The sequence below is a fragment of the Microcaecilia unicolor genome, chromosome 5 (genome assembly GCF_901765095.1).
Source record: "Microcaecilia unicolor chromosome 5, aMicUni1.1, whole genome shotgun sequence".
Classification (NCBI taxonomy): domain Eukaryota; kingdom Metazoa; phylum Chordata; class Amphibia; order Gymnophiona; family Siphonopidae; genus Microcaecilia; species Microcaecilia unicolor.
The window spans coordinates 149,649,730-149,664,557 of NC_044035.1; the positions used below are offsets into that span (position 1 = coordinate 149,649,730).

General features: G+C 39.4%; 1 protein-coding gene across 1 annotated transcript in view; it reads left to right on the forward strand.

The window, feature by feature from the left end:
* CDH23 (cadherin related 23) overlaps positions 1 to 14,828 on the forward strand; it is a 1,475,307-nt gene that overhangs the window by 274,875 nt on the left and 1,185,604 nt on the right. Inside the window, exon 5 of the mRNA XM_030204991.1 lies at positions 9,764 to 9,958. Coding sequence (XP_030060851.1) covers positions 9,764 to 9,958 — 195 coding nt within the window. The remainder of the gene's footprint in view (positions 1 to 9,763; positions 9,959 to 14,828) is intronic.

Below are 14,828 nucleotides of genomic sequence, written 5' to 3' on the forward strand. Positions count from 1 at the left end.
CAAAACTTTGTCCCCATCCCTTCCTCACAACCAATAATTTTTTCCCACCCCATCCCCATGGTCAAGCAGACTTTCTAACTCCATCCCCTCATGTTTGATCCCTGTACCCTCACCATCTCTACAGTTTTAATTTTCTTTCCTGCATCTTCCCACTCAAAACAGAATAATCCATTTGTGTTTCTAAAATGTAAACTTCTACAAAACAGATGAGGTGAAGATATGATTCCATGTACCCCAATGAAAGGAGAATTTAATTTTACTTCTATTTAATTACAATATATTCTATCCCAAGACAGATTACAACAGCGGTTAAGTTGAACCTATCAGGAAGCAGGATATCCTCACTTAAATTTGACCATGTATTACTGTGTTGCATAGAACAGTGTAGAAAAATGAGCATAAAATACAGAGAGGCTGATATTCAGACTGTGGAAGTTAGACTGGCTAATTCCCATGGTCGACGCTAAGCCTGGATATTCAATGCCAGGCCATTTCTGGTGACCAGCATTGAATATCAGGTTTATTTTTGGCCAGTTTGAAGATAACTGGCTAAATCGATATTCAGTCTTAGCCAGTTATCTTCAGACCTGCCAAAGATATTCCACTATTTGACGCGGCCAAATATGGCCACTAAACCTGGTGTAAAAATCGGCAGATAGCCGATTATATCACGCAATATAGCACCACCACTAGCTGGGGATATTCAGTGGGAATAGCCAGTTATCCCCTGCTGAATATCGGCGGATAGCCGGTTAAGCACTATTTAACCTGTCAGCAGCTGTTCTGACCAGTTAAATAGTGCTGAATATCGGGGTGAGAGTTTACTACTGCTGTTTCTACCAGGTACAATAATTTTTAAGCTGTTTTAGTGATATTGAATTTTATTTCATGATATATATCTAGAAATTGGAAGTTTTCAAATAAATAAAATAGCTGTCAAATTGGTTTTAAAAAAATCTTTTATCCTCCACCTTTTAAGGCACTGCCTGTCCAACTGGAACAGCTTTAGGCTGTTTACAGGTGGGCCACACATAGGCAGTCCCTTATTTCTAATAATATTTTGCTATGTGTGCCTGTTACTCTGCTTTATTGGTAATGGTTGCTGGTTTCTATCACACCCCTTCCCCCCCCCCCTCCCACCCTGCACTACTTCTGCCTTCTTTTTTACCCATGTGTGCAGATGGGAGCAGACAACTGGTCTGTTACAGATATACTGGGAGCTGCAGCTGTTTGTACTTTTTTTTTTTATGAACTGGAGACCATCATCCTCTGTTCTTTTCCATTAGTGCTGCTGCTGGCCCTTCATCTTTTGGGGAGCTTCAACTGACTTCCCTATACTTCTAGCACCATTTCTATACCTACTCTTCCCAAACTTTGTAATTACATAAGACTAGTTTCTAAGCTCTAAAGAGCAGGGACTACTTGATGTATACAGTGCTTTGTATGCCTGGTAGTGCTTTAAAAATAAGTAGTACTTGATGATGAGCAGAGGCAGGCAGTCTGCTCTGTCTGTACTCTGCATTCCTTACTTTCTGACTTGAGAATGCTGATTGTCTGGTCCCACAGAGCCTAAGGACAAAGATGCCTATCTGAGATGTAACTAGGACTTAATGGGCCCAATGTAGTGCCATCTTTTCCAAGTGGTGGGGACTGGGGGAGGGGGGGATATTTTGCAATTAGAAAAAAATACTTTTCTCCTACCTTTATTGCTTTGGTCCTAGTGTCTCTCTTCTGCTTTTCTCAACTCTCTCCAGGGTCTCCTGTCCTTTTGACATTTCTTCTCTATTTCTGCCATCCATTATTCCTGTTTGTCCTTAACCATCCTGTCCAGTCTATCCCCTCTGTGTTCCTGTCCTCTCCTCATGTTCAGCATCTGTCTGCTCCATCCACTGCCAGCATGTCTTCTGTGTCTTTGTCCATCCACATACCCAGATTCTCTCCTCTCTTTTCTCTTCCCCCTGCACCCCTATGCCTGACCCCCTACCCTCCTTGGTCTGGCATCTCTCCATTTATTAGTCCAGCATCTCACTCTGTATCCTCCCCTCCTCCACCCCACTGCCAAGTCCAGCATCTGCCTCGTCTCTCCCTCTCTTCCCTCTGCTTCCCCCCCCCCCCCCCCCCCGTCCAAGGTCTAGTATCTCTCCACTTCTCTTTTCCTTCCACTTTGCTCCAGGTCTGCACGGGTCCGGCATCTGTGTAGCCCCCCCCCCCCCCCCCCCCCCCCCAGTTCTCCAAATGCTGCAGTGGCCTCTCTGGCCAGCAGAGCCTTTTCTTCTGCACGTCCCACCCACAGGAATTTGCATCATTTTGCTGTGACACTGATAAAGAAGCAACCAGCTAGGGATTTGCATTTGTTGTCATGCATTTAGTTTGTTAGTGTGCATTAACAATTTAATGTGCAAAAAATGGATTTAATGTGCATTGACTTGTGAATTAACACATGAACAATTTGTTCCTTCTGGGGCTTAAACCCTTAGGAAAGACTCAACTGGAGTACTAAATCAACTGTTCTTTGTGTTATAAACAGTCAAGGCACACTTATTCAACTGTACTTGAGCATAGTTCCTAAGGGCCTCTTTTATCAAGTCTCACTAGTGGTTCCAGAGTGGCAATCCTGACAAACCTCATTCAAAGTGAATGGGCTTTGTTGGCATTGTCGCACCTGGGACCACTAGCGCAATTTAATAAAAGAGGCCCTAAGTGTTTGCACACAGGTACTTGCTTATCAGTCTTAGAGCCTTTCCTGCACCTTGCAGTTATCTTCTTCAGTACCTGTAACAGTTGCAGTGGAAAGTATCATATCTTCAATATCTGGCTGCAGCTGAATTTGAACTCATGTGAAACCTGCAGCTTTTAGGGAAAGGGAAATAGAACTTGATATACTGCCTTTCTGAGGTTTTTGCAACTACATTCAAAGTGGTTTACATATATTGAGGTACTTATTTTGTACCAGGGGCAATGGAGGGTTAGGTGGCTTGCCCAGAGTCACGGGGAGCTGCAGTGGGAATTGAACTCAGTTCTCCAGGATCAAGGTCCACTGCACTAACCACTAGGCTACTCCTCCTCCTCCTCCTCATTATCTTCTATGTTTTTATGTCTTATATGAACTATTCTTACTTTTTTCACACAATTCTAATCAATTCTTTAGAACATGACAGCGTTCTGTTTAATTCTATTCAGGTTGGGACTGGTTTTCAAGCCTGATTAACACCTCCCACTTTAGCTTTTCACAGCATCAACTTAAAATCTAATTACCTTCCATGAAAGCTGTTAGCTGTAAGCCCAGCTATGCCTCCTGCATGTTTCAGAGCTTCATCTTCAGCAGACAGCTTTCTTGGAGTCCTCACTTCCTGGCCATCTCCACTCTGTCTATCTTTCACTCACTTTATAAGGTAGCCACACCCAATTACTTTCAGTCTGTTCCTCCTCCCTTAGACTTCTGGGAGTTATAGTTCTTTGTAATTCCCTGTTCTTTCTCCTTTTCCAGGCTAACTTTTTTTTATCCCTTTGGCCTACAGCACCCCCTTTCTTCACTAATAGGTTAGGGCAGTTTCCAGTTGGGCTGGAGAAGTAGAACGCTGCTAAACTAAAACAAGAAAATTAAACCAAATGATTTGAAAATCACAGTAGACTCTACATACTGTAAACTCAAAGTGAGGAAATTCAGGGATATGGTTGTAATGCATTAGATAAGTATCAATTAAATGCCCACTTAAAGTAGAACAGAATCAATAATCAGCCATCACAATTTTATATGTTGTATAAAGCTATATGTATGATCACTGTTTATATATATGTAAACAATTTTTTTAATATCAGTGGTTTTCTTCAGACAATCAGAGGTAGAATATGCCATTCACTGGTAGTGCACCATGTGACAATCCACGTATGGTGATAAAATTCATACCTTTGTCGTCATTGGTCTTTGATTTATATGTATTATAACAAGAAAACAAGAAAGTCTTTTACTTAACTTTAGAGTCTCTATGCCCTGTCAGTCTGAAAAACGGGGCTGCATACCGACACATGTTTTGCCAAAAAAGGCTTTTTCAAGGTATGCCCCTGTGGAAAAAAACATATCAGTTAAGTTTACAGGCAGCAGTGTAATGCACAAATCTTTCATTAACTACATTATCATGGTCTATTAATTTTGTCTCTGTATCGAGCATCAAATGCTCAGACCCCGTCAGCCAAGATGGCCGCGGCGTCTCTCTCAACTCCTTTTAACATCAGAATCAGGTGACCCCGCCCATTACAGAGCAAGTTAAATCAATGATTGCCATTCAATTTCTCTGTTGAGCCCATTAGGTTCAACAGTATCCAATTTGAAAATCCAGTTTTGCTCCCTATAGTTAAGGATCTGCTCAATATTGCCTCCCTCAATGTTTTTTATAACTGTATCTATTATTCTCCAACGCAGATCTGCTATGGTATGGTTCATTTGTGTCCAAATGATGGACTAACAGAGCTTGTGCTTGCATGATGATTTTAGATTTATGTTCTGTCAATCGAATTTTAACGGGTCTACTACTTCTCCCTACAAAGATTTTATCGCAGGGGCATTGAATAATATACACTATATTCCTAGTATTGCAATCAGTATTTTTATAAGCATAAATTTAAAGACTTGTATGAGGAGCAGTCCAACTATTCCCTCCCATAGTCAAAGCACACCATTGGCAGGACCAGGGGCGTAGCCAAACACCCAGTTTTGGGTGGGCCTGGGCCCAAGATGGGTGGGCAGAAGCACTTCGCCTTGTCCCACAAGTGATTTGGTCTCTCCCTCTCTTGCCTGCATGCCATACAGTCTCTCAAACATCCCCCTCCACCACATATTTATTTATTTATTTATTTATTTGTGGCATTTATACCCCGCTCTTTCCCGCTCGATAGCAGGTTCAGTGCGGCTTACAATGTAGGGTACAAATGCATGTATCACAGAGATAACACAGCGGGTTCAGTGCGGCTTACATACCTTTTAAATAGCAGATTTTCACCATCAGCGAGCAGCAACTAACACACACTGCTCATGTTGGCCCCACAGCCTTCCCTCTGATGCAACTTCCTGTTTCCGTATACGTGGGAATACATCAAAGGGAAGGCTGTGGGGTCAGTGTGATAAGTATGTATCAGTCGCTGCTCGCTGCAGGCGAAGATCTGCTATTTACAAGGTATGCAGGAGGGACAGTTGTTGGGAGTTTTTGGCTGGTGGGGCTTGGTGATCCCTGCCAGTCACATCATAGGTGTGTTGCTACTGGATGGGCCTGATCCCAAAGTGGGTGGGCCTGGGCCCACCCGGGCCCACCCTTGGCTACGTCACTGGGCAGGACCCACAAAAACTATGTTTAGCATCTAATGTTTTTATCATTTTGTGAGGTTTATATTTAATCATTTCTCCCACGTTTTTTCCACATTGTAAGGCTATAATAGGATGGTCAGAAAGGGGTCCAGTTGAAGTAAATGCCAATGCTTATGTATAGCCCGTGTCACTACACCCAAGACCTGAGAGTATGGTAATACACATATAAGTTTATCCATCTTAACAGGTCACTTATACTGTAATAACAAAGGTCTATGTGCGTATCAAGCATGCAGATACGCCTTACTTATTAGCTTCATCGGATATCCCCGCTGCAAAAATCTCTGGGTTAAATCCTTAGCTTTCTTTTATATTCATCTAATGTGGAACAAATTCTGCGAACCCGCAGAAATTGACTAATTGGAAGGCTTCCTTTGAGCCTGGTTGGGTGAAAACTGTAAAATTGCAGGTAGTTGTTACGATCAATTTCTTTTCTGTAAAGCGTTACAAGGGGTAGTTGTTACGATCAATTTCTTTTCTGTAAAGCGTTTCAAGGAAACTATCTGATGTCATCTGTATTTGGAGATCCAAAAAATTAATTGATTTGGTGGAATAGTATAATTCAAATTGTAAATTCGGATCAAGTTGATTCAACGATTGAGTAGATTGAAGAAGTTGTTCTTCAGTACCTTCCCATAATAAGAATATATCGTCCAAATAACGCTTCCAGAGACAAACCTGTTCAAATTGGGCGGTTCCATATAACATATTTTCTTCAAATTCAGCCATATATAAAGACGCCACAGTAGGGGCTACCATTGCACCCATTGCTACACTATGGATTTGTTCGTAAAAAGAACCCTCAAAAAGAAAATAGTTTGTATGAATCACAAGAGCAGCCATTTCCATCAATAAAGCAGTCGGAGGTCTATATGGCATGGTACACTTATTCAAAATTTTTTCAATAAGGAGCAAAGCTGAATCCTGTGGAATATTAGTATACAGCGCAGATATGTCAAGGGTAGCCATAATGATTATTGGATTGGAGAACCGATAGTCCTGAAGAATGTTAAGCATTTGTGTTGTATCTTGTATGAATGATTTAATATTTTTGACAAAAGGTTGTAGACAGTGATCCAGTAAAATCGATAACGGTTCCAATACTGATTCCTTTGTGGACACAATGGAATGTACTGGCAGATGTTCGACATTTTTATGAACTTTAGGTAAAAAATAGATATGTGGAATCTTCGGATACTTAGAAGAGAGGACCGTTACTTCTTTAGATGTTAAACAACCTAAATTTTGAGCCATCTGAATAAGATCCTAATTTGTGTTTGAAGATCAGGAGTGGGATCGGACGATAATAGCTGAAAATATTTCGTAATGGATAAATGTTTATAAGCCTCAGAAAAATACTGATTCTTATGCTGCACTACTGTCACCCCTCCTTTATGTGCTCTAGAAATAATAAGATCTTGTTGAGAACTGAGTTGCTGTAATGCCAGTAGTTGCTTCATAGTTAAATTAGAGCGAATATGTTGATGAGGTAATGTATTTTCAAAAGCTCTTAAATCATGTTCAATCAGGGCCTCAAAAATGGTGATGTTTGGACTTGGGGCACCAGGTGGAGACCAACACAATTTAGACTTAACTAACGATATGTCAGGGCCAGATGGTTTGGTCTCAAATAACTTCTCAAATGTAATTTCCTTATGAAATGTTTTATTGCCACCCTAGTTTTAAAGGGATCATATACATGGCTTGTGACAAATCCCAAGCCTAAATTTAATATAGCATGTTGATCTTGAGTTAAACTATGCTGAAAAATGTTTATTATTGCTGAATTGTCACATTCTTTTGGTGTGTGTTGTATCTTGCACCTCCTGAATCGTTGTTCATTTGGGACCGGTTGCCTCAATACTGGCCCCTGCCTCTCTGACCTCTGGAAAAGGAAACTTCTGACCTCTATTTTCAATTAGTTTTACTTCTTCCCTCGAGCTGCTGCCTGATTCACCAGAGGATCCGTCGAAATCAGCTTTATTAGAAGTGAATTTCCTCTCCTTACTAGTCCATGAATAAACCTTATCTTATAAATAGTCACGCTCGTCGCTGCAATATTTCTTTATTTTTGTTTGCCGTAATGTCTCACAAAATTTAGTTATATTCTGTTGTAGTTCAGTCATCTGCTTTGTGTACTCTTGCTCATCTAATCATTGCTTTAGCAGAGTTTCACACTCAGCAATGATATCCTTAATCTGGCATTCAACCACCGCTGTGGTCTCAACAATCAATAACATCAAATCTCTACTACAGCGGTTCAAAATTCCAATCCATTTATTAATAAACTCTTTATTGGACAAAAAAATTTTGGGTTCTTTAATGATCCGCAGTCTTCTCGGTATCGTAGTTTTTTTTAAACATATTGTACTAATGTGCTACCATGAAGTTCTGCTTTGGTAAGCCTTTTGTAATGATTGAATAATTCAGTCTATGATCCTGTATTGGTAATGGAGGAGTCATCTTCAAGTAATGCTGGTCTTTTTAGTAATTCAATTACTTGTTCATCAGAATATCCTATGAATTCATCTGTTATGTGGGCCATAGTTACGCCTTTATACAAGTATCAATTAAATGCCCACTTAAAGTAGAACAGAATTAATAATCAGTAATTACAATTTTATATGTTGCATAAAGCTAAAGGTATGATCACTGTTTATATATATGTAAACACATTTTTTAATATCAGTGGTTTTCTTCAGACCATCAGAGGTAGAATATGCCACCTTCAGATTTCTTCATGTTTATTCCAACTGCATTAAGTAATCATTGAGAAAGAAAGAAAATAAACTCCATGATATTCAGCTTGTGGTGCTGAATATCCAAGTATAAAGCAACCTTTGGCAATATTCAGATCAGAACCTGGATAAAGTCAGGACAGCCTTTATGCTGATGTAACTTATCCTGATAGTTACTCGGTTAGAGGACTGAATATTGCTGCTAACAAAATAACTCCTGGATCCGCCTTAGCTCAGTCCTTAGATCATCCCAGCCTATCTGGATAATGCTGCGGTGGTCAGTGATCATTTTTGTGACACTAGCCATGTAATGATGCTGAAAATAAGTGGCTGGCCCTAAAGAGTCCCAAAAATCAGTCCTGGTGATGTATAATACTTTATTGTGTTCAAAAAAAGAACTCTACACGAATTTGTGTTTTGGCCAAAGGGCCTTCATCAGGAGTCTGATTTCACAACTTGATCTCAAAATAAAGTGATGCTCCTGGAATATACGCATACACTGTCACGAAGATAAGAGCAATTGAAGGAAAGAAAATCCTGTAGTGAAAGTACTCAAGCCTGTCACAGTAAACACGATCCTCCTGTTGCTGATGTCAACATCAATATCACCAGTGTAGAGTCTTTTTTTTCAACACAATAATGTATTATGCATCACCAGGATTGATTTTTGAGACTCCTCTTTCACCTTTGCTGTTGTGCATTTCTGTTTGTGTTTTGCAATAGTTATTTCTTCTTCGTTGTTCTTGGCCCTAAAGCGTGGCATTTATCCAGTTAGGAGCATCTCCTACCCAGATAAGTACTGCTGTTGACCCCAAAATGTAGGTTGAATCATCGCTGACTAATTCAGGCATTTCTGATTTTTCAAACATCTCTATGTGATCACAAGGAGCACATAAATCTAAAAATCTGGAAATTGATGTTTAATAACATTGTAGGCATGAATGTCAGGATTTCATGGTCAGTAATTTATGTCCATGCTCCGTATATGTATAATGTTTATTTAATACTTGATACCACCTTTCAGGCAAGAGAATCAAAGCAGTTCACAATATAAAATCACAACCATAAAATCCTAAAATCAGAAAAGAACTACAATCAAGACAGGACAAAGAAAAATGAAAAGAAGAGGGAGGCTAGAAAACCGAAAGTGGAGAAGGAGATCAGAGGCAATGTTGCTGTCAGCACCATTAACTTTTTTCTGCTTAGCGTATGGGATAAGAGTAACATAACAAAAGAAAGTCATAGTATGATATATTTTCTTGCAAACAAAGCCAGAAGAGTCTCTGGGCCCTAAAAACAACAACCAAGTACACTATAGGTTTGGGATGGAGAAAAAGCTCCATTCCTAGTGTTCCTTATGCTTAGAACCAGAAAAGATAATGAATCTCTCTCACCTGATCAGAATGCATAACCAATATTCAATTTTCAGTGGTTGGTGTGGTCCTTGGTATGGTCACAAAGCTATCCAAATTCCTTTGATTAATAGTCAGTCAGTGATGTTTTTAAGTAACTCCTCTTGTTAGCATGTTTTGGTTAAAATAGAAAGCAAAATTATTTTATTGTAATTCACCTCAAGACTTCTTTGGGTGAGGCGACTAATCAAATAATAGGAAAGTAAAGATGTTTGTATTGCTTTTACTGACATGTCAGATCTTTCTCTTTACAGAACACACCAGTGGGAACACCAATCTTCATCGTGAATGCCACAGACCCAGATCAGGGCACAGGTGGCAGCGTGCTTTACTCCTTCCAGCCCTCTTCCAGGTACTTTGCCATTGATAAGTCCCGCGGCATTGTGACAGTATTAAATGAACTGGATTACGAGACGATTCAAGCCTTTCAGCTACAGGTTAATGCGACGGTAAGTCTCTAGCACCTGATAAGTTACAGAACACAGTCATAACTGTGATTCCATTTCAATACATTAGTTAATATTCTGTTACTTAAGAAAGAATTGAAAGTGGTAACACTCTCCACCTATCTTCTTTCCCCAACCTTTTTGTCAGATATGGTGCCTATTATATAAATTTTGGACCCATTATAGACAAATTGTATAAGGCCAGGGGATGAAAGAAAATGTAACAATCCAGACATGCATAGAAATTTTAGCTGCTCATAAGAGTTTTTCATTATTAACTTTGAAATGTGGAACTAATTCACCTATTGAAAAAATGCAAAAGCAGTAATCAGTTCTTCCTGATACTAGATGTATTAAATTTTTTTATTATTTAATTCATCAACATGTCTGCTACCGGGAGGAAAAAAGCCTCAGCAGTCATAAGCTCATGCTGTGGGAATCAGACAAAATAAATCAACTCAGTCACTAGGACAAGAATACCACAGCAGCCCATTGACTAAGACCAATCATTGGCAAAAACCTCCCGAAAACATCTTTTTGCAAAAATTTTTCTTAACAAATGCTTGCAGTTAAAGACTTGCTTGTAACAAAAACTTGAAGCAGAAATAATCATAAAACTGTACGTATTCTCCAATATGTAATGGCATAATATAACAGCACTTAGCTTCAGACATGCTTCATAGCAGCTTTCCATTACCCCGAGTTTCCCCTTAAGAAGACTGCAATGGTGAAACGGGTGCCCGTGGGATCAGGTCTAAGGTGAAGCCCTGAGTTTATAGTGGCCAGATAGGACTGTTATTTAGGCGGTCCAATTTGGCAACTAAACTTAGCCGGTGAAGTGCTTGAATATTCATGGCTAGCCGGTTATATCGCATGATATAGCTGGTTAGCCGCTATGCACTAAGATTCAGTGGAGATAACTGGCTATCTCACGCTAAATATTAACGCTTAGCCAGCTATGTGCTATTTAACTGGCCAGGAGCTGTTCCTGGATGGTTAACTAGCCAATGCATCTGTTTGGGGGACAGGCTGAAAATAGACTTTCAAGGGCATTTTCGAAAGAGAAGGGCGCCCATCTTTCGACACAAATCAGGAGATGGGCATCCTTCTCTCAGGGTCGCCCAAATCGGCATAATTGAAAGACGAGTTTGGGCATCCTCAACTGCAGTCCATCGCGGGGATGACCAAAGTTCACGGGGGCATGTCGGAGGTGTAGCAAAGGCAGGACTGGGGCATGCTTAAGAGATGGGCATCCTCGGCCAATAATGGAAAAAAGAAGGGCGTCCCTGATGAGCATTTCGTCAACTTTACTTGGTCCATTTTTTTTCACGACCAAGCCTCAAAAAGGTGCCCAAACTGACCAGATGACCACCGGAGGGAATCAGGGATGACCTCCCCTTACTCCCCCAGTGGTCACCACCCAGTCATGATTGTAACCCTAAACCTTTCGTTGGCTTTGTTTTCTCTGCTCTACTTTCCTTCTCTTTGCCTTCCTATCCAAATTGTAGCGCCTTTCTGTTTAATATTTTATTTTTGAATTGTAAACCACATTGCTTGACTTTGAAAGGCAGTAAATCAAGTGTATAATAAACCAGTATTTCTCAAGTCTAGTCCTGGAGCATTTGGTTGACCCACAAGACTTCTGAAATAATGTTTTCTATATAGACAGTCTAAACCTCAAAAAGAGCTTTAATGGATATCTGCATAAAGTTCATAATACAAATAACAAAAAATGATATCCTTGCAAAGTACTGATGTCATCAAAAATTAATATTAACAGGAGGAAAAAAACTCAAATTGTAAGGGAACACTCTATCATTGATAGCATCAACATTAAGGGGGTCCCTTCACTTATCATGGGTAAAAAACCTCCTTTATTGTCTCAAAGAAATTTTCATTTTTATATTGGCTCATGCTCTACTTGAGACAACCCTCCATCTATTTCTATAAATATATTACGGAATGATGCACTTATCTTATTAAATCTGCAGTCAGCTCAAGACCCACCACGGCCTGACTTTGGCCACAGTTTTGAATCCTTCCTCAGGGTCCGTGGTGTCTGACTGGTAAAATCTGTAAATAAAGTGCATCAAAATTACATCAGTTCACATTATTTCTCTAACTAGACTTCACAGATTCAAACTCAAAATCGGTTTAACTTACATAGTGCTTTCTTCACAGCTAGCTCACGCTTATTAGTCCATCAAAAATGGCTCCGATTTATATATGCTGACGTCAGACGCCGACTTGATAACCCCTCCTCTCTCAGATGTTCGTCAAATGACGTCATTTTATGATTACGCGCTAATTCAAAAAAATTTATTCCATTCGATCTTGTTGTTCATACCAAATGGACATATAGAGGCATATTTTCAAAGCACTTTGGGAGGCTAAGTTCCATAGGTTTCTATGGAACTTTGGGAGGCTAAGTGCTTTGAAAATAAGCCTCATAATGTATGTAAACGGAAAATCCAACGTTGTTCTTGTCTCAGCAAAAGAAGTTTCTTATCCCCTCCTCCAGTTTGCCATCTTAACTGTTGCAGTACAAAGCACCTTAAGCTCTCAAAAGAGTGTTCTTTCTTATTACAATGAGCTGCTAAAGGTGCCGTTGTTTTGTTGATGTTAATGTCACTTTTATGTTCAATCAATCTCGTAGAAAGTCTTCTGGACGTTTGTCCAATATAAAGTTTATTGCAACTACAAATTATGCAGTAGACTACCCAATCAGACAAGCATGAAGTACTTTGTCGCAGACTATATTTTCTCTTAGACTGGGGATCTGTGAATTCCTTAATTTCAAGCATAATGTCACACATATTACATCCTCCACATTTTTTGTGACCAACTTGACTTTCTTGACTATATATCGGTTGTCTTAATGCTGAAGGGGCCAAAATTTCTTTTAGATTGCGGCCCCTCCTATAAGCCAATCTTAATGCACTGTTCTCAAACTCAGGTAAAGTCTGGATAACATGCCAATGGGATCTAATCGCTGCAGCGACTCTATTCACCATAGTGGAATGGCGTAGCACACAGGTCATGACATCTTGTTCCCCTTCATCAATGATCTTTTTAGGCTCCAGAAGATAATCACGATTATTATATTTAGCTCTTCTATAAGCTGATTGTATCACTTTTTTAGGATATCCTCTTTCTTTCAATCTACTAAAATCTTTTGCCTTACTTTTATACTCTGATAAATCTGAACATATACGTCTATAGCGTAAAAATTGAGAAAAAGGTAAGCTGTCTTTCAATTTTTTAGGATGACAGCTGTCATAATATAGTAAAGTGTTTCTATCTGTTTCCTTTCGGAAAATGGTTGTGAAACCCTGTATCCACTTTATTAACCAAAACATCTAAAAATGACACTGTATGTTTATCATATTGTATGGTGAATTTCAGAGCAGGATGACAATGATTCAAAAATGTAACAAAATCCTCAAGTTCTTCTTGGGATCCCATCCATAGACAAAAAATATCATCTATGAATCTTAACCAAAGCCTGATTTTAGCAAACCCTGGTGAGACATAGACATATCTTTCCTCAAAATCTGCAACAAACAGATTTGCTACCGAGGGTGCAATGGTGACCCCCATCGCAACCCCGGATACTTGCTTAAAAAGCCTTCCCTCAAACTGAAAAAAATTATTTTTTAAAGCTAATGAGGCTAATTCCAAAATGAAAGTAGTGGGTACCGTACAATCAGCCCTCTGCTTTAATACTCCTTCTAAAACAAGTAGTGCTTCATCTTGTGGAATAACAGTGTATAGACTAGTTACATCCATTGTTACCAAGAGCCAATCTTTATCAGGGTTTTGAATAGTCTGTAGATGTTTTAAAAAATCTGTGGTATCTTTTATATACGATTTAGATTGTTGCACAAAGGGACTCTGGAAAGTATCAACATATATAGATAACAGCTCAAGTACTGAATCGTTGCTAGAAACTATAGGGCGACCTGGTGGATTATTAAGCCGCTTATGAATTTTTGGTAAAGTGTAGAAAACAGGGATATGTGGTGAATTTTTATTTAAAAATGCAAATTCTTTCTGAGTAATAAAACTACTGGCGTATCCTTTTCCTGTTATAGAAAAAAAAATTTCTTGTAGAGGAGGCGTAGGATCCTGTATCAGCTCTTCATAATCATGCTGATTTAATAGCTGCCTAAAAATTTCTTCTACTTATGTTATTCTGTCTTGAATCACAATCGAGCCACCTTTGTCTGCTTTCCTTATAACAATCTGATCATTACCTCTCAAAGATTCAATTGCTAATTTCTCTTCTGGGGTGCAATTAGAAGATTTTCTCTGTAGGCTACTTTCTATATTTTCTAATTCTTTAAGGATTAGTTGTTTGAAAATAGTCACAGCAGGTTCTGGTGGAGTGGGGGGAATCCACTTCGATTTCAATTTAACCCTCGAGACATCTTTTCTATCAGTAGGTTGTTCTTTAAAAAAAGATTTAATGTGTATCGATCAAATAAATCTCTCAAGATCTATTCTATTCTGAAATGGATCATAAGATACCGTGGGTACTTAAGATAATCCTTTCGCAAGTACTTTATATTCAACTGCTGACAGAGGGTATGTCGATAAATTAATTACCTTCGAATCTTCCTTTATTGTGACCGAGTTACTGGTCGGTCGGACCTGTCCGGTCCATAATTCCGATCTTGTCTGGATCCATGTCTCGAGGCCCTACCTCTGCCTCTGCGTCGACCTCGTTTCCCTCTGCCTTGTTCTAAAAAACGATTATCACTTCCCGAACTGGTGGAATCAGAGTCTAAGCCATCGCTTCCTCCTTCAAAGGCAGGTTTCTGTTCGCTATTATCTTTATAAAGCCAAGGATATACTGATTTATTTTCATAAT